The sequence below is a fragment of the Lissotriton helveticus genome, chromosome 1_1 (assembly GCF_964261635.1).
Source record: "Lissotriton helveticus chromosome 1_1, aLisHel1.1, whole genome shotgun sequence".
Taxonomy (NCBI): domain Eukaryota; kingdom Metazoa; phylum Chordata; class Amphibia; order Caudata; family Salamandridae; genus Lissotriton; species Lissotriton helveticus.
In genome coordinates this window covers 657,385,182-657,406,840 of record NC_136057.1, presented here as the reverse complement: position 1 = coordinate 657,406,840, position 21,659 = coordinate 657,385,182, and the positions used below count along the sequence as shown (strand labels likewise).

Sequence of the window (21,659 nt, the reverse complement as noted above, 5' to 3'; positions counted from 1 at the left end):
GCAATCTTGTGGAGCCTTGTTATTGCTTCGTACACAGATGGTGCATTATCTGGGATGAAAATGCAACAACTAGATCGGATCACTCTACAAGCTCCGCCCCTATCCGCCAAGATGACGTCTAGAACGAGGCGGTTTTGAAGAACGACAAGTCTAATAGCAGACTGTTCCTGGGTTAAGTTCGCCAGGGCAGATGCAGTTATATTTACAACTGTTTCAAGAGTCCTTGTTAACCTGCGTATCAGTTTACTGTTTTGGATGGGACCTATGAAGAAAAAGAATCCTCTGTTGAAATCTGTATATTGCTCCCATGCTGTTTCAGTCTGATCGATACCTGCAGAATCTGTCTCTCTCTTTTGTCTAACATGTTCTAGTCGTGAATCTCTATGATAATTTGATGGGGCTAGAAAAACGGGTGGCAATAAGAATGCTATATAACAAGTCCCACCCCAGTCTAAGGGCAGATGTACATAGGCTGTCTGACCACAAATGAAATAGGTATGGCGTGATGTTTTGAAAGAAGAAAGTCCGTTATCATCAAACTCTACTACAGTGTTACACTTGCTGTGTCCCATATGTACTGAGCCTTTCTTACTAACACATAAGGAGTCTCTTATGTTTAGCAGTAGGACATTCCATGCTTTAGGAGAGATGCAGGAGAAGGCTTGACTGCCAGATCTGTTTTTTGTATTTATTGTATTTGTGCAAGTAGGATTTCGGACGAGCGCAGGTGTCTGGAAGGTTTGTGAAAGCAGATGAGATTGTTAAGGTATGCTGAGTCGGTGTTATGTAACGCCTTGAAAGTATGGGTGAGGAGTTTGAATTGTGCTTATTTGTGTATTAAGAGCCAGTGGATCTCCTTTAGGTCTAGTTTGATGTGAGTGTGGAATGGGAGGTGGAGGGTGATTCTGGCAGCCGAGTACTAAATGGTCTGCAGCCTTATGGTGAGTTTTTTGTTGATCCTGGCATAAAGGGTGTTCCCGTGGTCCAGCTTGCTTGTGACCAGGGTGTGCGGGATTGTTTTCTGAGTGCCTATTGGGAGCCATTTGAAAATCTTCCTCAGCATCTGCAGAGTATGGAAGCAAGAGGCTGTGACAGCATTGGCTTGGGTTGTCATGTTGAGTTTGCTGTTGATGTTCTCCGGAGGTTCTTGGCATGAGTGGTGGGGGTGGGTGTCAGTCCTAGCTCTGTTGGCCAGCAGGTGGAGTCCTACAGTGATGTACTATTCCTGAAGATAACAATTTCAGTCTTGTCAGTGTTCAGCTTTAGACAGTTAGTCTTTATCCAGTGGGCGATTTCAGTCATGTTGACATTCACTTTGATCCGGGTACTACGCATCTTGTCCGTGAGGGAGTGAACGAGTTGCGTGTTGTTGGCATAGGAGACGACATTTATATTCTGCATCCAGAACCTCACCTCTTCCAATTCTTTTGGAATATTGTGAGCTTTCTGGGTTTTTTTGGGGATACATTAATTGTTCTGGTGAACATTTTGGTCTCTGGTGGCACGAACGAGGGTGGTAGTACTTGTTACAGCCTTAAAAAATAAGAACTAGCTCAAGAATGAAGTGCTAGAAAATGATGGCCTAAATATCCACTGACCGGCTCCAATTTACTCCAAGGCTTCGTTGTCCTCATCCCAGTTGTTGCACTAGGCTTCGTTGTCCTCATCCCGGTCGTTGCACTCCTCCTGCCCATCCCCTCAGATCCCTAGATAATGTTTAGAGTATTTTTTGGTAATTTCTTCAGCCTCTGGGTTAGCTTTTATCTAACAGATTGAATCCACAGCTTTCCCAAAGGCAGACAACCGCTCAGATAAACCTCTAGAAGCTATAGAGTTTCATCAGAACTGCTGAGTTGCTGCTACCCTGGGATCCCTGCATTAGACTGAGCTGCATTTGCATTTGCTGTTGAAGAGCAGTATGCTGAAAAATGTTTGGTGCAGTGGACCTGTCCAGCACTGGTAGCTTGACGAGATTACTGTGAGGTGAGTGTTGTGGACTTCTCCTGTGTTAGCCTTTACCGTTACAAAAGTTCTGTTAAGTATTAGACACTTGCTTCATTAGTTCCTTGCAGTATGGTTAGGGGAACTGTCCAACGTTAATACTTTTCCATCAATGGATGTTTATATGGTTAAACCATGCAATGAAACCGTCATGCAGTAGTAAGAGTGAGTTTGTCTAGCTTTATTATTTGTTTGTTGTTTTGGTCAGCATGATGGTTAGCAAGAAGTGGATTTTTCCATTAATTATACCTGTCCCCTGTGGTGCTGGGCAGTCAACTCAGTCAACCCCTCACATTGCTGGTACCAAATGGTGCTCTGCAGTGGATTTATCTCTGGTATCTTTTTCTGGCAGTAGTTTGGGGAGGTGAAGAGGCCTACAATTATGCATCATAGGGTTATTGACTTTGTACTTATGGCTGCAAGATGGACACCCCAATGTGCAAAGAAACTATCAAAACCAATGAGACAAAGCTGAACAAACTGCTGAACATGAGAAACTCATGAGTGGCAGCATTGGAAAAAGTATAAGTGTTGAGGGAAAGACATTTAAGGTGTCTAAATGAAATATTACATCTGATTAGCTGTTCCTCTTAGGTTACCACACCAGATTTTCAAGGTGCAAAATACAAATTATATACACACACATTTTTAGTTTTTAGTGTTCCCCTCAATTCTTAATGTGATTGCCATTTGTTCAGAACACACATACATTGGAACAGTCTGTACTGCATACAAAATACCATGCTGCTTTTAGGTGTGCCTTATACACTACACTCGTAACTACGTTGGTTAAGGTTGTTCTGAACTCCTGAAACTTTGAAAGAAATCCACACTTTCACATTACACATTAACCAAATACTCTGTTTATGTTAGCGCATGATCCAATACCCGAAGTGTCAGGGAACACTTAAATACCAGATATTTTTGTTCATGTCTTTAGCAAACGCTTAAATTCTTTATGCTATTTTCTTATTCTTAAGTACATTCCTAAACCTGCAACATTATTAACCATGTGTCTGGAGTACATCTAAACCATTCCTCCTACTGGTAAAGTCTTTGAAGAACCCACTGAGTGTGCAGACTCAGTGGCTAATGTACAACTGAACCTCTGATGGTCTTAGCTGTTCATCATATGTGTACCTAAACTGTTGATGATTGCTTCTGACCATTTCCCACTAATTCTCTCAAACATTCCTTGGAGATAATTCCCAAGTCTCCTATAAACTTGCATCAACTTTCAATTCAATGTTCACAAATTTTATTGGTCCAATGCTCTTGATGCAGCAGTTTCAACAATATTTTAAAAAAAGCTAATTTGAGGGAGAACACATAACCCACAGTTGGAGTTTTCCATTTATATGCTTTACGCACAACACAGCATCAGCAGTTTCCTAGTAGTTCCTTGGAAAGACTGCTCTTCTGGCTAATTTGAAACTATTCTTTTGAATTACAAGCTTTGAAGTGTTCTTCTTTCACAAATGTTTCCCAAAAGTAATTGGTGGGGAACAGTACTGTAGTAAACAACTACAAAAGAAAATGCACTATATGCTTTAAAACCTCCCTAGTGCTTCAGCATTATATCAGGGGCTAGATATTTATTAGGAGATAGCACTTCACTTTCTCGAACCGTCCTTATTTTCGTTATCACTGGGGGCCATGCCCCCTAAACAAATATCCCTGGCTATGGCCCTGGGGGGGACTAGGGGTGAAGTCTTTGTGTCCCTGAGACTTCAGAACAGGAGGCAAGCTCAATTTCAAGCCCGTGGAGCTCTTCCTCAAGCAGGGGACACAGCAATCAGCAAAGTCCTTCTTCTTTTCTTGGTAGCCAGTAGCCACTGCAGGCCAACCCCAGAAAGCAAACAGCACAGGGGCCGTATTCCTCCTCAGCTTCTCCGGCTCTTCTCCTTGGAAAAGGTTCCTCTTCATTCCAAGAAGTGATTTCTGAAGTATTTTCTAGCCCTTAGACTTCCAACAGGTGGCATGCTCTACTTCAAGCCCTTGGAGAAAACTCTAACAGCAGGATGATGAAAGCATATTCCAGTCATTTCCCTGCCCAAGACAGAAGCAACCACTGCAGGGCAACCCCAACAGCACACAGCACAGGGGCAGTACTCCTCCTCCAGCTTTACGGTTCTTCTTCCTGGAAGTTTCCTTAGTTCAGCTGTAATCTAAAGTTCAGGGTTCTGGGCCTCACTTTTTATAACACACATTCCTTTGTTCTCTGGTGGCAGAGTAGCTCTTTGTCCAACCAAAACCAGTTCTCTCCTCTCTGGTGCAGTTGCCCAGCAGGAGGTGGAGACAGCGTTGAGTCTATTCAGGTGCAAGGAAAATCTCCTCCCACCACTTTAAATGCAGACTGGGCCTATTCAGGTGCTAGTGAGAACTCCTCCCCCAACTGGTTGCAGCCAGGCCTATTTAGCCCAGCCCTGACTCATTCAGGAAAGGTAGGACCCAAGTCAACCCCCGTGGCTGACTGAGAGAATGCATATCCCCAGCCTCTGTCACTCCAAAACCATAAAGTCATTAGACAGTATACAATCTAGCAGTGGCACACTGGATGACTAAGCAAGAAAATACCTACTTTCTTAAAGTGGTATTTCAAAGACGGAATGCAAAAATCATCCTCACTAAAAGATGTATCTTTATATTCTGTGTTCAGGCATACTAAACATTACTTTACAATCTTGTCACAATGGTGAGTTATATTTATAAAATGTTATAAATGAACTCCTATTCTATCCTATGGGACAGATAGCCTTACACTAGTGAAAAAGAAATTGGCAGTATTTAACTATCAGGACATGCCACACACATCAGGGCATGTCCTACCTTTCACATACACTGTACCCTGCCCACATGGGTACCTTGGGCCTACATTCAGGGTGGCTCACATGTTAGAAAAGGGAAGGCTAGGGCCTGGCAAATGGGTGCACTTGCCAGGTCAACATGCTAGTACCAAACTGCGCACAGACACTGCAGTGGCATGTCTGAGTTACATTTACAGGCTGCTTCTGTGGGTGGCACAATCAGTGCTGTAGGCCCACTAGCAGTATTTGATTTACAGGCCCTGGGAACAAACAGTGCACTGTACAAGGGACTTACCAGTAAATAAAATATGCCAATCATGGAATCACCAGTCCATAATAACAATTTACAGGGAGAGCGTATGCACTTTAGCCCTGATCAGCAGTGGTAAAGTGCCCATAGTCATAAAACCAACAAAAACAGGGTCCAAAACAGGAGGCCAAAAAGCAAAATGTCTGGGGATAAACCCGCTATGCAAGAAAGGTCTAACAGTAAATATGTCAAAGCCAGGGGGGGATCTATTCACCTTGCGTATATGGACCTCTCAATGCATTTAATTGATATATTTCGAAGGATGCATGGGACACTGTGGTGAGGAGTGGTATGGAACGGATCACTGAAAGAATATCGACTGAAAGAATATCGACTACCCAAAATATCGTTGAGAAAATATCGACAGTCAAAATATCGAGTTTCTATCTACAAACACGTAAGTACAAAAATATCGAGTACAAAATATCGTTTACAAAAATATCTTTGTAAAAAATATCGACTTTACTAAAAACAATGTTTAATTACATTAATATAAAAAATTAATTACTAAAATATAATTAACAATACTTAAAATAACTTTTAATAATTAAATAATTAATGAAAGTAAAACAATAATATTTTTTAATCATATTTCTTAAAACATATATATATATATTAACAAAATTTAATTAAATAATAGCCAATATTGTATATGTACCCCAAAAACCCAAAACTGACCCTGAACCCTAAAAATACCCCGTTACCCAAAAACTAAAAACTGACCCTGAACCCTAAAAATACCCCTTTACCCAAAAACCCAAAACTGACCCTGAACCCTAAAAATAGCCCTTTACCCAAAAACTAAAAACTGACCCTGAACCCTAAAAATACCCCTTTACCCAAAAACCCAAAACTGACCCTGAACCCTAAAAATACCCCTTTACCCAAAAACTAAAAACTGACCCTGAACCCTAAAAATACCCCTTTACACAAAAACTAAAAACTGACCCTGAACCCTAAAAATACCCCTTTACCCAAAAACTAAAAACTGACCCTGAACCCTAAAAATACCTCTTTAATTTAACATAATTAGCAATTAATCAATTAAATTAAATTAATTACCAATTACATTTTAATTAATTAACAAATATTTTTTAATTAACAATTAATTAAATATTACTACCAATTATTAAATGTACATATTTAATTAATTATAATTAAATTACTTCCCACCCTATTCCCCTATAAACCCACAACCCGCTACAGAAAATACATTATTTTAATTTACATAATTAGCAATTAATCAATTAAATTAAATTCATTACCAATTAAATTTTAAATAATTATCATATATTATTTAATTACCAATTAATTAATTATTACTACCAATTAATAAATTTACATATTTAATTAATTATAATTAAATTACTTCCCATCCTATTCCCCTATAAACCCACAACCCGCTACAGAATAAAATTACACAATAATTTAAAAAAATCATTAATTTAAAAATAATTATAACATAAAATGACACTTTTCACACATATTATAACATAAAAACACTATAAATAATTAAATATTATTTAAAAAATTATATTTTTTACTATCTAGATTATATACTTGGATATTTTCACTGTCTATATTATTTACAGTCGATATTACTTCACTTACCTTAAAAACGATATTTTGGCTGTCGATATTCTGTCTAGTCGATATTTTGTCCAAACGATATTTAAAACTCGATATTCTGTCCAAACGATATTTTGGAGTCGATATTATGTCTGTGCACCGTATGGAACAGAGGGTAAACTTTTATCCATAATCAAATCTTCTTTTTTTATTGCCTAGAACCACATCTGTGCAATATAGGGAAAGATCTATCCCAAATAAATTCAAGTGCAATTCCAGTTCTGCTCTAAGCAGATTTTGCGGTTTTAATTTCCAGAACGGACAATGGTTTACATCTTCTTCTAGATGCTTTGTACGCTTTTATGGGGATAAGGCTGGATCTTTAAATCAACCTTGGCAAATCATTTGCCATGAGCATAGTCCCCAAAAATGTCAAAACAAGAACATTTCAATTAGGAAAGGTAGTAATTTCCAAAGTAACAACTTTTACTTATTTAGGATTTCCCCTTGATTCACAGTTAAACTGGATCAGCATGTTTAATATAAGGGTACTGCAATGCCGGAGAGCTATGGAGTCAGTCTCTAGCTCTGCACGTCGACTCAGACATAACCCTGTAAATGATTTAGTTAATATCTATAAAATAAAATGTGTCTCAGTGGCAATGTATATAGCAGGAGTTACAAGGGTGCAAACCAACTACAGCAGGTTGAAAATAAATTGATTCGCAGACTAATGGCTGTCCCTAAACCTACAAATCAAAATAGAAAAGTTCCAAATATACATAAACCATTAGGTTTATTTCTCCAAGGCCTATATACACAGTTACAAGTACACCACTACGTAGGCATGGGACTCACTAACACTAATCATTCTCTCCATGCATTCAAATATTGACGTAAGTTTCACAAAGAAAAGTATAATATCAAAGCACCATTTATAAGACTGTCACAAAGTATTGCACGATAATTTCATACAAGTTTATTAAATGCAAAATTTTCAATAGACATTTTGTGTGTAAACAATATAAAATCACAAGAACAATATGTAAAACCAGTATCACAGTACTGTATATTCAGATAAAAAAAGAAACAATTTGTCGACGCAGCGTTTCGGTTTTTTGAAGTTAAAAACACCTTCTTCAGGACAGTTTCTTTAGTTTAGCAATACACTGGGGACCTGTCGATTCTCCCTCTTGAGTATAGTTCACCAACTTAATGTACCCCCTTTCTCAGTGTTGGTACCGTATTTGAGTTTACCTTTATTTTCAGTATCAATCCACATATACAACATTCAGCGGAGCCACCGTTTTTAATTCGAGTACTCAGTCTTGGAGCTAATAAAATGCACAGGGGTAGTTGATATATAAGTGGATCTCTGTTGTGGTCTCAATCCGACTTGTATAGAGGATTGCCTTCAAAGGGATGGCCTCCTGGGTTGGTCTCTTTTCAATTTGGACCAGTCCGGGTATGAGTATACGGCCTCCCTGCTCCGTCTGCAGTTGCACTAGCGTCTGACGTCAGTCTTCGCCGGATTCTATATCACGAAGTCCCTAAACCTACACCACCTTTTATGAGTCATCTCGAGGTAGGACTGGAGCCAGTGGAAGATAGGATAACATTAAGTCCCTTACTTTTGTGGACATGAGATTGGGGAAATCCTGAGGCCCCTTTTGCAAAGGAATTGTTAATGGATTGCCTTGCTTTAGATGATGTTATGGCAATTTCCCAGGATTAGATTTATTAAAAGTGTTTTTTTAGATCTGGATCTAGTGGAGTTGTTTCACAACCTGGACATTTTTGAAGCACAAACCAAGATGCAGGTGAAGGAAATGTTCCTGGAAAGGCAAGCCAGACTTCACCATGTGAAATTTAGTACACTGTTCTCTAGTATTAATTATAGGCTAATTAAACAGCCTATGGGTTGTAAGTTTTATCTGGCCAGTGTCCCAAATATTAAGCACCTGTTCTAATTATACGAGACTTCGCCTTACCCTTATCCATTTTTAGTAGGATTTCCCAGACATTGCCAAAGTGTCCCTGTGATAATGTGCCCCTTCAAAGCACTATACACTTTATGCTTTTCTGTCATTTAGATTCCTGTTCATGTAAGCGTTACTTGGTAGCAATCTTAAGTGTGTTTTGTAAGTGATTTTATTGTATGTTTAGTGTATTTCGGATATTCACATTGTTCTTTTTATCAAAGTTGAATGATGGTGATATATCAAGAGCATCTCTATGTTATGGCTAGGCTGTAGTTTAAATGCTTTGAAGTGGCACATGGCTGTCTTTGGCATTTTTATATAGTCTTAAGTCACACCTACAGTGCACCTTGTAAGCCTAAAGGGCAGGGTGCTCATATATGAAAGAGGGCTCACTACATATTGGGATTGGTGTGCCCTCACAGTGAAATAAAAGCAAAATTATGTTTCACTTGTTTAGGACTTCCTGGACTTTTTCCTAAGTAAGTTTACATGAGATTCAAATTATAATTTCCTTCATCCACTTAGCTAAAGATTATGCCTGGGCAGAGCTAGTGGATTTTCACTCCATGGAATTCCGTGGAGTTATTGAAGAACTCTGCCAAATACCACTGAGTTCCACGAGTTGGACGAGCTACCGGCTCCAAGTACACAGGTAGGTTATGGAGCAAGAATGGCTTATCTGGTGGTTTTTGTGTACTGTAAAACACTATCATCAGTTACCTCTCAATCCAGCGTATTCTGACCCACATTGACTTCTCTTGCATTTGTGACTCCACTTTCCATTTATGGATCTTGTCTTCGAGCACGAACACAATCTGTGGTCCTCCGGTGAAGGGGTGGAGGGGCAGACCCTGCTCATAAGGTTGGCGGGGGTCCTTCACTTATTCAGTTTGTGCTGGCTCTCTGACCCTCTTTCCTGCTGACCTTGCGCTGCTCTATCCATGGAGCTCGCATCCTCCCTCTTTAGCTCGAACCTCTGCTGTGCCCCCTCTAGCTGCAGCTCACACCAGCTTTTCACCCTGCCTCCAGAAATAGTGTCACACTTGGTGCCTGTTTTAACTCAATGGCCGCCAGTGCCAACCACCCTGCCTTCCAACAACACCCTCCATGTCACAGCTTCACTCCTTCCTGTCTTGCCTCTCAAATGCACCAAGGTGCAGCACACTGAAGCAGACGTGAAGTTTTCACTGTTCAACTGGCTCAGGACGAACTCTGTGCTAGCCACAGTGCTGACACTAAAGTAGTTCTCCTGTGCCCCTTCTCCCTTGTCAACCCCTTCCTGGTCGTACCACTCAGAAGGATGTCAAACGGTACAACAAATAGCACCCCTCGAAAGTGAGAGCATAGTCATCGCGAAGCATGCTCTAAGTCGCCCGCAGAGTTTTAATGATGTAGCGTACAGCTCAGAGAGTGACCCAGACCTTGGGCGCCTTACTGTGCTGAGGTGAGGGAAACATGATATACACACAAATCAGCTCCTACAAGTGCTTGGAATATTAACCCAGTCTATTAAATGTTAATAGTGGAGTATTCAGACACAGACCCTAAAAGTTGCAGTGGATCACAGTCTTGCACATCTGATCTGACCTATGGCAACAAAATGAACAGCAACAATTACATCAAAATCCCCTCTCTGCTCTCAATAAGTTTGAATATTCCCTTGGTGTTGAGAAGCCACACGTGCCAGTCTTTTCCATATTTGCTCAAATTGGGGAAGCAACAGTGCTTGACATGCGATTCCTTATGAATATGTCTCAAAGTATGTAAAGCACTTTGACGTCAATGACGGCCCAGTCTGAGCTATATTAAAGTTAATGATAAATAAATATAGGTAGATAGCTCATGCTGTTTTGGCAGCCCGAGCTACTTAAAGTGAGGTAGAGAACTCACGCAGTGCTATCCTTGTCAAAAATGGACTCAACCACCAAAGAATCTCATTTATATGTTTTTGCTTTTTGTTATTTCTTAAAAGAGGGCTAGCTTTAAGTGGAATTACACGTTTAATGAGAAACTAGTTTCCAGCATTCAACCCTATGCAGGTGCAGATTCCTTCTCTCCAACACTCTAGAATTTTATGGTGCAGCTAGAATGGGCACCGGGAAACTCCACTATGCAGTGGCCCGTGGAGTTTTTTTGCCAAATTTCATCTCCTCTCATAGCAGAGCACGGAGTGGGAAAAACCCCACGGACTTCACCGCCCACCCCTACTAAATATTACAAAATTGCTTCTAATTTATATCGTGCTCAGTCTTTCAAATTTGATTTAACGGTGAAGCAGATTTCTGATATATTATGCTGAAAGAAACTTTATAAATGTTTACTATATGCTGCACGGGCCAGAACTGAGTCAGAACTGATTTAAAACCATTTCTGCCACACCGCGAGAAGTAATGACCCCTGACTCAGAGGACAATGGCCCACCTTTGAGCCCAAAAAGTACAGATGGGTATCAGCTGCTGACCACTTAGAAGAGATTAGGTATCTAGGAGTGTTCAGTAACAGTAGACAGAACAAAGGGCAGCTTTAGCGCAACCTCTTTTGTCTTAGTATTCATACCCAGGACCTTCCAAGGCAACCAAGCTCCAGTCACAGTAGGAGGCAAAAGCATATGTCCCCTGTCATGCGGAAAGAGAGTGCATCTGAATAGGTGAGTGGCTTTGAAGCATATTGATGGTACCATGAAACGGGGTCTCCTGTTTAATTTTACAATAAAACAAAAAGTAAATGCTGAAAAAGGAGGTGGGAATTGTGAGAAAATGTTTAGATTGATGGAAGAATTTCTGTAATCACTGGCCAATGCACAGGATACATTTGCCACTTCCACCAATACCTCCTCAGAACATTCCTGGACCTTACAAAACTCCATCTGATGAAGAAAGCTTTGCTAGAGAAAACTCCTGACTCCTGCAAAAACAGGAATCCCACCAGGACTAAAGCATGCGAGGGCTTTTAATGCCACCTGGCACCCAGGGACTGGAACTGCTCTCCAAGCGTCACATGGTTGGCCTTATATCACCTGCTTCAGGTGCACAAAAAGTAGAAGGGAATCTGAGCCCAAGAACTCCTCATGTGTAAAGGCCAGCCCTGAGGAGCTAAGTGCTGCAGGAGTGCCCAGAAGAAGGTTTCCCAGAACTTTTGAAAAATTAGGACATAGTCATTTTTTTCAACTGGTGGAGAACCTCAACCAAAGTGTGTCCAGGGAGGACTCAACCAAGGTGAGCTAGAACTCCTGGTTCATCCCATTCAAAGATTTTTGCTCACTGAAAACTATTCAGCAGGGCTTCCTAGAGAAGGTACCTAGTCATGTAGAGTCCTGCTGCCCTACAGCTTGCAGCCTTGCCCCAATGGTGGATTTTGACTTCCAATAAAGTGAATAAGACCGATGGTTCAAATTTGAACGGGAGCAAGATGGCAAATCTGTACGGCCGGTGAAGTAATGCAGGTTTGTCACACTATGAAATGTTGGCAAAAAAAAACACCTGCTTTAGTGGGAGCTCAATAATGATGTATCTGACTTTGAGGGACCATGTCTGGCCACAGCTTTGGAACTTGCCCCAATGGAAGATTTCAACTTCCACAAAAAGTTAGAAGGTTACAACTTTTACCCGGATAACCCACTTGTGTAAGCAATCTTAGTTCCATTGTAGTTGGCCTGAAATCACACATATGTCCTGATCAACTGCAAACAGTGAAAACCCACTCGTAGGTTGACACTACAGACCTTTTAAGAAAAATGATGGGAGTTCCCTACATCATTGAATTGGTCAGAGTTGATCACTTCTGCCACAACACATGTACTTCATTTAACGCCCTGAAGGGTTGCAATATCCATCATATAGTATTATGCTTAACCGAAACGCGCGTCGGCAGAGTTCTGCTCTGTTACTATATTTTTCTTGTTTTGGTTGTTTACGAGTATCCGTAGGATCAATTGATATATGTACAGTGTTTCCAAATACTTATAAATGCATGTTTATTGAAGCCAGTTGGACCCTGGTCAAGTAATGCTATATTTGAGCATTTTTGTTTTCACCGTCTGAAATGTATGTTTTTTCTGCGTATGAGTAGGTATGAGTGATTTGAATCGTGAGGGTATAGTTGTGTTCTTTTAGTATTGAGTTTGAACTAGAAGGGAGATCCTATGATTTATTGAACTTTTGTAATGTTAAATTCTAGAAAAACTTATATTTTGAAAATAGAAAATTAAGAAATTGGTGTGAGTTATGACTTAATATTTTGAGAATTTTTCATTGTTTAAATAATTAGGAGAAGCTGTTGCTGTGTGTTATTACTTATGTTATTTGAATGTGGCTACAGTGTATTACAAAAAGATGCATCTAGAAAGGTTCTCATGAGAACTTTGGAAGCCTACTCTGTTAGCTATTCAGTGTTCCAATGTGCAACAGTGAGCTGTTCTATGAAATGAAACATTAATATTTGGCATGTCCTGGTTAGAATATAGAATTTAAACCTAAAGCAAACATGTATTTAATTAATATAATTGTTCATTGTAAGCAAGTGGCAAAGGAAACAGTCGAAAATATAATGTATTCATATGGTGTGAGGAAGGGAAGAAATACATTTTGCAGCAAACAACACATTTCAGGAAGATGTCAAGTTCTCCAGTTCAGTCATGAATTTAAATCATCATTTACAAAAAACTATTTACTTTATTAAAGGGATAGAAAAGAATCAAGGAAATATTGAGAGCTAGCAGTGAAAGAACGATAGTGATTTCTGCAGAAATAAGCAGCATTTTTAGTTTTTGAATGTTTAATAAAAGCACTTTTTTCTAACCACTGCTTTGATGTGCATTTTCAATGCTAACAAAAAAGCACATTTATATATTATTTTTAGGTTACATTTACATAAAAAAAAGTTAAACTTCCACCCTGACTATATGGGACATGTTATCAATTACCTCCTTCAAGTTGGACATGTACGTTTTGAATAATGGATTTGAAAGCCTCCTAAGGGAGTGCATTTTCTTTTAGTTTCAAAATCTAGGGGTTGTTCCCAAGACATGTCATACAAGTTTGATGTAAGACCTACATTCGGATAGAGCATGGGTGATTTTGGCTATTTTAGCTCCCCATGAATTTAGTCATGTTACCAACCTTTCAAGAACTTCTATTTCCAAGTACAATGTGATAATATATGGGTTGTGCAAAGCACCGAGATTCTCATGACTGACTCAGTCTGACTCTCCTCTGCTCTCAAAACAAGTCGCAAAAAAAAATACCAAAATAAATAAAAAAAAGTGGCTGATAAGCAAGCAAAAAGGCTTGGACAACTGGACCTGAGGCAGTAAGCATTTATGCACCTTGTGCTGCTTTGAGGATATGTTCTTCCTTTTTACCACTTCTCTGTGGCCCAGTTGTCAAAATGCTCCTGTGCATGCTGAAGCATTCTTGAGGTGTGCCAGTTCTAGAGCACAAACTTTGCAATGGATGAAGTTTTTTGGCTCCTCGTGAGATAGTGCAAGTACAGAATCCAAAGGTAAGCCTCATGGTTCGATCATCTCTGGTTCTGCTTCACCAGCCACTGGCTTAGAGTTATATATGACCAATGCTCATTGGACATGAGAATGGATTTCAGTTTGTCTTATTGTAATGACCATTGACTTTCATGCACTCAAGATTGCCAGAGGGTATGCAGCTCAGTATTTCTAAAGGACTTTTTTAGAAGTATGGGTGTAAAGCAACACTTTGGAATTTTACAAAAAGCATATGTGTATTGATCTATTTGATTTGTATCTCTGACATGAGTGTCTCTACATACAACCGTTTGGTATGTGATGTTGGAGTAGCCACAGCCTGCTTACTACCAAAAGAAAAAAAGGATGCAATGGGGAGATGGGTGGGAACATTGTATTTGGGACAATGCACTCTACATAATAAGAACATTCTTAAGGATTAAATTGCACAGGTTTAGAGTGGCAATGGTGAAGATTTACCGCAATAATTAGGGTTAAAATACAAATCTGGGAATATAATCCATGTCACTAGGTTCCACGGTGAATGTCTGTTATACCACAGCTACTCCCAGCTTGTGTACTGTGCGGGTATTAGGTAGTTCTCAGTTAGAAGTACGACGTTTTCACCTCTTGGAAGCTAGGAATGTATATTGAAAAACACGAAAATAACCTTGTGGAACCCACGCAGTACAATGTCTGAGGGTTTATTGGATGCACTGGGACAGCGAGAAATGGATCCTCTCACCAATCATTGATACATTGACGCTGATAACAGACAAGGAACAGTAGGCCCACACATATTCTTTATTTGGTTTTCCACTCTGCCGTTGTTCTTGCTGTACAATCACTCCCTGTGGCTTTCATATTAAAAGCAGCTTGTGCTTTCTGTTTGACTTATGCACATTCTGGATCAAGGCATCAGTCTCTATGTGACTTCACAACAGAGCTGTGTGACTGCAGATTATGGTGGAAAGGAGCTCCTTGACTCAGCGGCACATGGTATGAATATAATTCCTCAACAGGCCCGACCAATTTTATTTTTCGTTTAAAAAAATATAGGTTATTCCAATTTTTATGAATCACCCACCATTTGAAGAATACCCAAGAGATTAAAGGCTTTCTTTTTGTGATTATGGACTATAAATTATACTGCAAAATGGCTAACTTGGTTTAACAAAAAGCTTGTGTGTGCAGCACAGTTTCTGTTTTCCTGCTCCAAAAAGTCTTCAGCTAAATTATTTTCCACTTACTGTAAACATTTATTTCTGCAGACGGTTCCGCAGGCAAGATATACGGCATGGAAATGCAGTTCAACAGTGCTTTGGACAACTGTTTAATGGTAAGTTCCTGCAGTTGTCAGGAAGTGAGCATTGAGCATCTTTAATATTTTTCAGAAATAAGAGGCCAAGTCAAGAAAGTGTATGTGTGCACAGGACTTTAGAATGTATCCCCATCATGTACAGCATGCTTCCTGCATCTCCTTAGGGTATTTTTTGCCTCGGAGCATCTGATATAAAACGAACTTATAAAGTGTACATACCACCGTAGAGTTAGAGAAGCTCACAAGGGAACCAGTGTGTATGTATGTATAGGTATTTAAAAAGCACAAACAAGTACAGCATTTCAGAGCAAGGGTACCACAGCCAGATAAAAGACACCGGAGCACAGCGTTATTAGACCTCAGCAATCGTAGTAGAAGGGACCATCCTAACTACCTACATTGCTCACTGCCTGCATGTGAATCATTTCAGCCCATTGTGCTCAGTTGCACTCTACGAGCATGTAACATAGCTTGAGGGCAGGCTTATTTTGCTTCTCTGTTGACCAATTCTCCTCTGCACCTCAAATCATAAACCGGCAAGTACTTAGGGGTTCTGTGATTGGTGCTGATCAGTACATTCTGTCCCTTTTCTCATGTGAGAATAAAATAACGTAATGAAGTTAGTGCTTCTGTGTCCCACCAGGAATCCTCACAGTAGAAGGGAAAGTATTTTTCTACTTTAAAGTCCACAAAAAATGTATACGTTGAAATTGTTTTCTGTTGTGTGGGACTCGATCAACATCAATTATTTATGACCTGTGGTGCGCAGGCCATTGAAAGCTCGAGGCAGTTGACTGCCTATGGCTCATGTAGAGGGCTTGGAAGGAGTCTCACCTTTCCTGCTTATCTAAACTGTAAGATCTTGGGCAAATATTGTATTTCACCATACTTCCTTTATCTTCATTGTAATATATAAGAGCCGCTTCAAATGCATGACTTTAGGATATGCATTGTGCTAAATGCTCTCTTCTGTGTGATTTTATAGTTTACAATGTTGCTCCATGTATGCAAAGAAGTCAGTCCCTATGCGAGTTCAGCTTGTCAATTGGCTTTCCTCTTCGTTCACAAGTGGCATTATCATCAGGGCAGGGGACCAGAGATTGTTTTTTTTAAGTTCAGGTTTAAAAATGTTCACTCTTGAAAGGTCTCAATACAGTGATATTATCTGATGAGCAGGGGTAAGGGATTGGGCATATTACAGAAATGCATTTGCTTATTTTAGAAATGCATTGACATATTTTTACATGATGTGTGTTGCATGATTTAGTTGCCAAATATTTTCAAAGTTTGAATAATGCAGGGCCCCTTAGAGCCAAGCTAGACCTCTGGCTCAGGTCTGGTTTCACCCCTCCTTGTTAATTTGTTAGTTTGGCGACCTCGGTTTGAGTCTGCCTCATTGGTAGCAGTATGAAGAGTCTGCATATTAACCCCAGGCTTGGAGTAGGCACATTCCACCACACCCTGTGGCAATATAGCATGTTCGGTAATGTCTGCATTAACATAACAGCTGTGCAGAGTATCCGGTCGAAACTGTACAGTGTGTAACCTGCATTTTTGTTATAATGATCATCATCTGTTTAAATTTGTCAGTAGATGTAATGGTGGTATGCTAGAAAGGATAAGGCATTTTATAGTTTTGATATTCACAATTGTAGTTTCTAGCATGTTTTTTTTACATTGCATAAATATGCTTTGTTTATGGTGCCAGATTTAGTATGCCTATCTTGCAGCACTTAGTGGCTTGGCTAATGTAGTTAGACACAAACGTAATCCACATTTGGTCTGTTCATTCCTTCGAACAGGGACCTCAAGTCACAGGCTTAAGTACTAAGTAGCTTTAATTGTTAAATCTCGCAATATGCTCAAATGATAGACCTGCTGAACTTGTGATGTAATTTCCTGTAATGTCACACACCCTGATGTCACGCACCCTGATGTCACACACCGTGATCTCATTTGTATACTGCCCAACTTGTTGAGTCCCCCCACTACATTTTTTAGGGGGTTGCCTTGCAAGCAGTCAATCGGCAATAATGCAGCCTCCCGTCTGTGCTGAGGCAATCCATAAACGCTTTCGCATGATGTCACTGCCACACTGCCTAGCTGCCTTCGGTCAAGTAGCTAATGACAGAACTTTGGGATTGCGCAACACTGTTATTGGACCATGACAATCTGCAACCAGTCTCACAAAGGACTGCCAAACCACTCGTAAACATATAAAGTAAAGAGATCTTCCACAGGAGACCACCCCTGCTCCTCCACATGACACTGCCCCTCCTAGCCTAAAACATCCATATTGTTTGTAGAAATCAGTACTGTCTAATCAACTGACAAAAAGTAGTATTGCCCTGGGTGTACTCGCTTTAATGTATTCGCCCAGTAGGAAGATGGGTCTGGGAGGCGCTGGTTCATGTTTACTTGCGGGCCCTGAAACAAGTGCTGATTATAACCAGAATGCTCAATTTTTCAAGGTATGAAGAGGAACAGATGAAAGAAGTGTAAAAATAGGGTTTAGGGTTTTGTGTAAACTAAACCAACTTCAGCCTTTACCCACTATCCAGCTCTATTCTGCCAGTAACTGTCAGTCCGCTTCAGTCTGTATTTTGCTGAAATATTGACATTTCTTAAAATTTCAAGGTATTATGAAAGACAATCATGTTTCTTAATTGGCAGACTACACCAAGTGGCTACGTCTTGTACTGCATCTGTTTAGTTGATGTGAATCAATTGCTGGGGAAACAGGAATACAAAAAATGAATTCACTTGTTCAGTTTCTACTTTTCATTAGAGCACTAGTACGTAGCTGTGGTACTGCTTTGTAACACTAACATAAAAGGAAATCCTGGTACTAGCAAATAAACAACTTAAACAGAGCAAATTTTCAAGATGTTGTGTTTTGTGGGTGATGTTGGAGGAAGAATTCTAAATATATGTCCATCGGTCTCAGGCTTACTCTATCCCCAGCAGCTCCGCTCCTCCTGCTCCACTGCTGAGCCTCCAGCCCCTCCTGTGAGGTGTTTGAGGCCGCTGCCTGCTGGTTCCTCCGTGCATGCCCTGTTCCTGCCACTGCCTGACTGCTTCTCCTCGGGTGATCAGCTGTATTCCTAATTCTCGCTACTGCTACTGTATTGTTTTATGGGTTGATTGTATTTTACTGCTTGGTTTACTTTATTTCATGTTTTGCTCTGTTTCTCTACTCTGCCTGCTCCGCTTTTCCCCTCCTTCCCACCGCTGCTGCCCCTGCGGCCCCTCACCCGTGTCCACGCCCATTTCCAACCTCCTAGCTGCTCTTCCCTCCCCTACCTTACTTAATGGCGGCCGCTGCGCGGTCGTGCAGCGGCTGTGCCGCTAGTGCTCCGAAGCCGTGCCAAAGGAAAGCCCGCCTGCACCCGTCCGCATCCCGACCATGGTCAGCACCAAGAACCCTGGATCTCCAACCATCCACCGTTACGACACTACCACCCTCCTCGCACTCAACCCCGGAAGACTCAGAGACTGCCAACAGGCCTCGCCAAACATGACCCATGGCCAGTTCTCCTGCCTCCACTGCCGCCAGACCTTCACCACCACCCCGGCCTCCAACACCGGCGACGCCTGCACCGGCGACGCCCTAAGATGCATCCTCCTCAACACGCGCTCCGTACACAAACACGCCATTGAAATGTGGAACCTACTCGACTCCCTCTCTCCCGACATCGCCTTCTTCACGGAGACCTGGACTAATGCCTCCTCCGCACCCGACATCAACACTGCCATCCTGGATGGATACAAGATCCAGAGGAAGGACCGCTTCAACCAACCTGGAAGGGGCCTCACCATCGACCACAAGAGCACCCTCCGCCTCATCACCTCCAGCGAAACCTTCCCCTCTGCCGAACACCTACACTTCCAGATCCAGACCAGTCCCAACAACACACTTCGGGGGAACCCTCATCTACAGACCCTCACCCCCCAGGCACCCTCCACCACCGCCATCACCAACATCATCGCACCCCACGCCATTGCCTCAATGAACTACATACTCATTGGAGACCTGAACTTCCACCTCGACAACCCCAGTGACCCCAACTCCACCATCCTTCGTGACAACCTCACCAACATCAAACTTAAACATCTCATCAACAAACCATCCCACAGAGCAGGACACACCCTTGAGCCCATCTGCGCTTCAGCCACACAACGCAACCGCCATGGACGGACCACCACTGCGTACACTTCACTGACGACAAACCCAAGGCACCCAAACCAGCCACCACGAAGGAACTGGAGCAAGGTTACCGATGAGCAACTCATCTCCACCTTCACCCGAGACATCCATACCTGGGCATTCGAAGACGGATTTTGTTGTGGATTCGAACTTCATCCACGACAAAATCCTCTCCACCTTCACCAACTCCAAAGAACTCTTCAGTGTCATCCAGGAATTCACCAACCCACGCAGCAAAGCCACAGACATCACCCCGTCCCAAGACCTCTGTGACAAGCTTGAAACCTACTTCCACCTCAAGATCAAAAACCGCTATGACAACTTCGTCGACCATCCACCAGATGCCACAGATGGCCCCCTGCCCCCCAGAGACACCAGCCAATTGGACACAGATCACGACTGAGGACACCGACTGGACCATGAAAGGCATCCACTTGGGGGCCCCCACCAACCTCTTACCTCCTCACATCTACCACAGAGCCGCGGCTACCATCGCACCCGAACTACAACACAGCATCAACACCACCTTCAAAACAGGCACCTTCCCAGATGACTGGAAGCATGCTGAAGTCATGCCCCTGCTCAAGAAGCCCACAGCTGACCCCACCGACCTCAAGAATTACCGGCCCATCTCACTCCTCCCCTTCGCAGTCGAAGTTGCAGAGAAAACAGTCAACAATGAACTGACACGATTCATCAAAGAGAACGCCATCCTCGACCCGTCCAAATCCAGATTCCGAAGTAACACAGCACCGAGACCGCCCCACTCGCCGCCACAGATGACATCCTCACCCTCCTGGACCGAGGCCCTCATCCTACTCGACCTATCAGCGGCCTTTGACACCGTCTCCCACCGCACACTTGTCGCCAGACTACAAGACGCCGGCATACAAGGAACAGCCCTCGACTGGATCCCATCATTCCTCACCGGAAGAAGCCAAAGGATCTGACTGCCACCATTCCTCTCCGATCCCATGAAAATCACCTGCGGAGTCCCACAGTGGTCATCACTGAGCCTGACCCTCTTCAACATCTACATGACCCCCCTCGCAGCCGTCGTCCAACAACACAGCCTCAACATTGTACCCTACGCTGACGACACCCAGCTCCTCCTCTTCCTCACCAAAGACCTCACCACCGCCAAACTCAACTTCCAGAAAGGAATGCAAGATGTCACAGTCTGGATGACCAACAGCTGCCTGAAACTCAACACTGAGAAGACAGAAGTCCTTGTCCTTGGAGCCACCCCTTCAGGACGAGACAACACCCGGCGGCTGAACACCCTCGGAAGCCCACATACCCCGTCAGACCACGCCAAAAACCTCTGCATTGTACTCGACTCATCACTCACCATGAACCGACAGGTCAACACCGTCATCTCCAGCTGCTTTAACACCCGCCGCATCCTCCGCAAGACCTTCAAATGGATCCCCCTGAGTCAAGGAAGACAGTCACCCACACACTCATCGCCAGCAGACTGGACTATGGAAACGCACTGTACGCCGGCATCAACAAGTCCCTACTCCACAAACTCCAGACAATACAGAACACCGCTGCCAGACTGGTCCTCGGCATCCCCCAGCACGAACACATCAGCCAACACCTACGAAGACTCCACTGCCTCATTGAGGAGAAAAGAGTCACCTACAAAATCCTCACTCATGCCTACAGATGCTTACACAACAACGGACCCAAATACCTCAATGACAGAATCAACTTCCACTCACCCAAAAGAAAACTCCGATCTTCCAACCTCAGACTGGCTGAAACCCCGCGCATCCACAGAGCCAGAGCAGGCGAAAGATCATTCTTGCGCATTACAGCCAAGACCTGGAATGAGCTACCAGCAGGCATCCGACGTGCCCCCTCCCTGAACACCTTCAGAAAGACCCTCAAGACCTGGCTCTTCGGCTAAACAGATCTGCAGCCCCCCCCCCCCCCAGTGCCTTGAGACCCTCACAGGTGAGTAGTGCGCATACAATTTCC

At 42.3% G+C, this 21,659-nt stretch overlaps 1 protein-coding gene across 3 annotated transcripts in view; it reads left to right on the top strand.

Annotated features, from left to right (window-relative positions):
• Nucleotides 1-21,659, top strand: part of SEMA3E (semaphorin 3E) — an 885,350-nt gene that overhangs the window by 841,977 nt on the left and 21,714 nt on the right. For all 3 annotated transcript variants that reach the window (XM_078674182.1, XM_078674183.1, XM_078674181.1), the window contains one exon: nucleotides 15,417-15,484. In XM_078674182.1, the coding sequence (XP_078530308.1) occupies nucleotides 15,417-15,484 (68 nt within the window). The remainder of the gene's footprint in view (nucleotides 1-15,416; nucleotides 15,485-21,659) is intronic.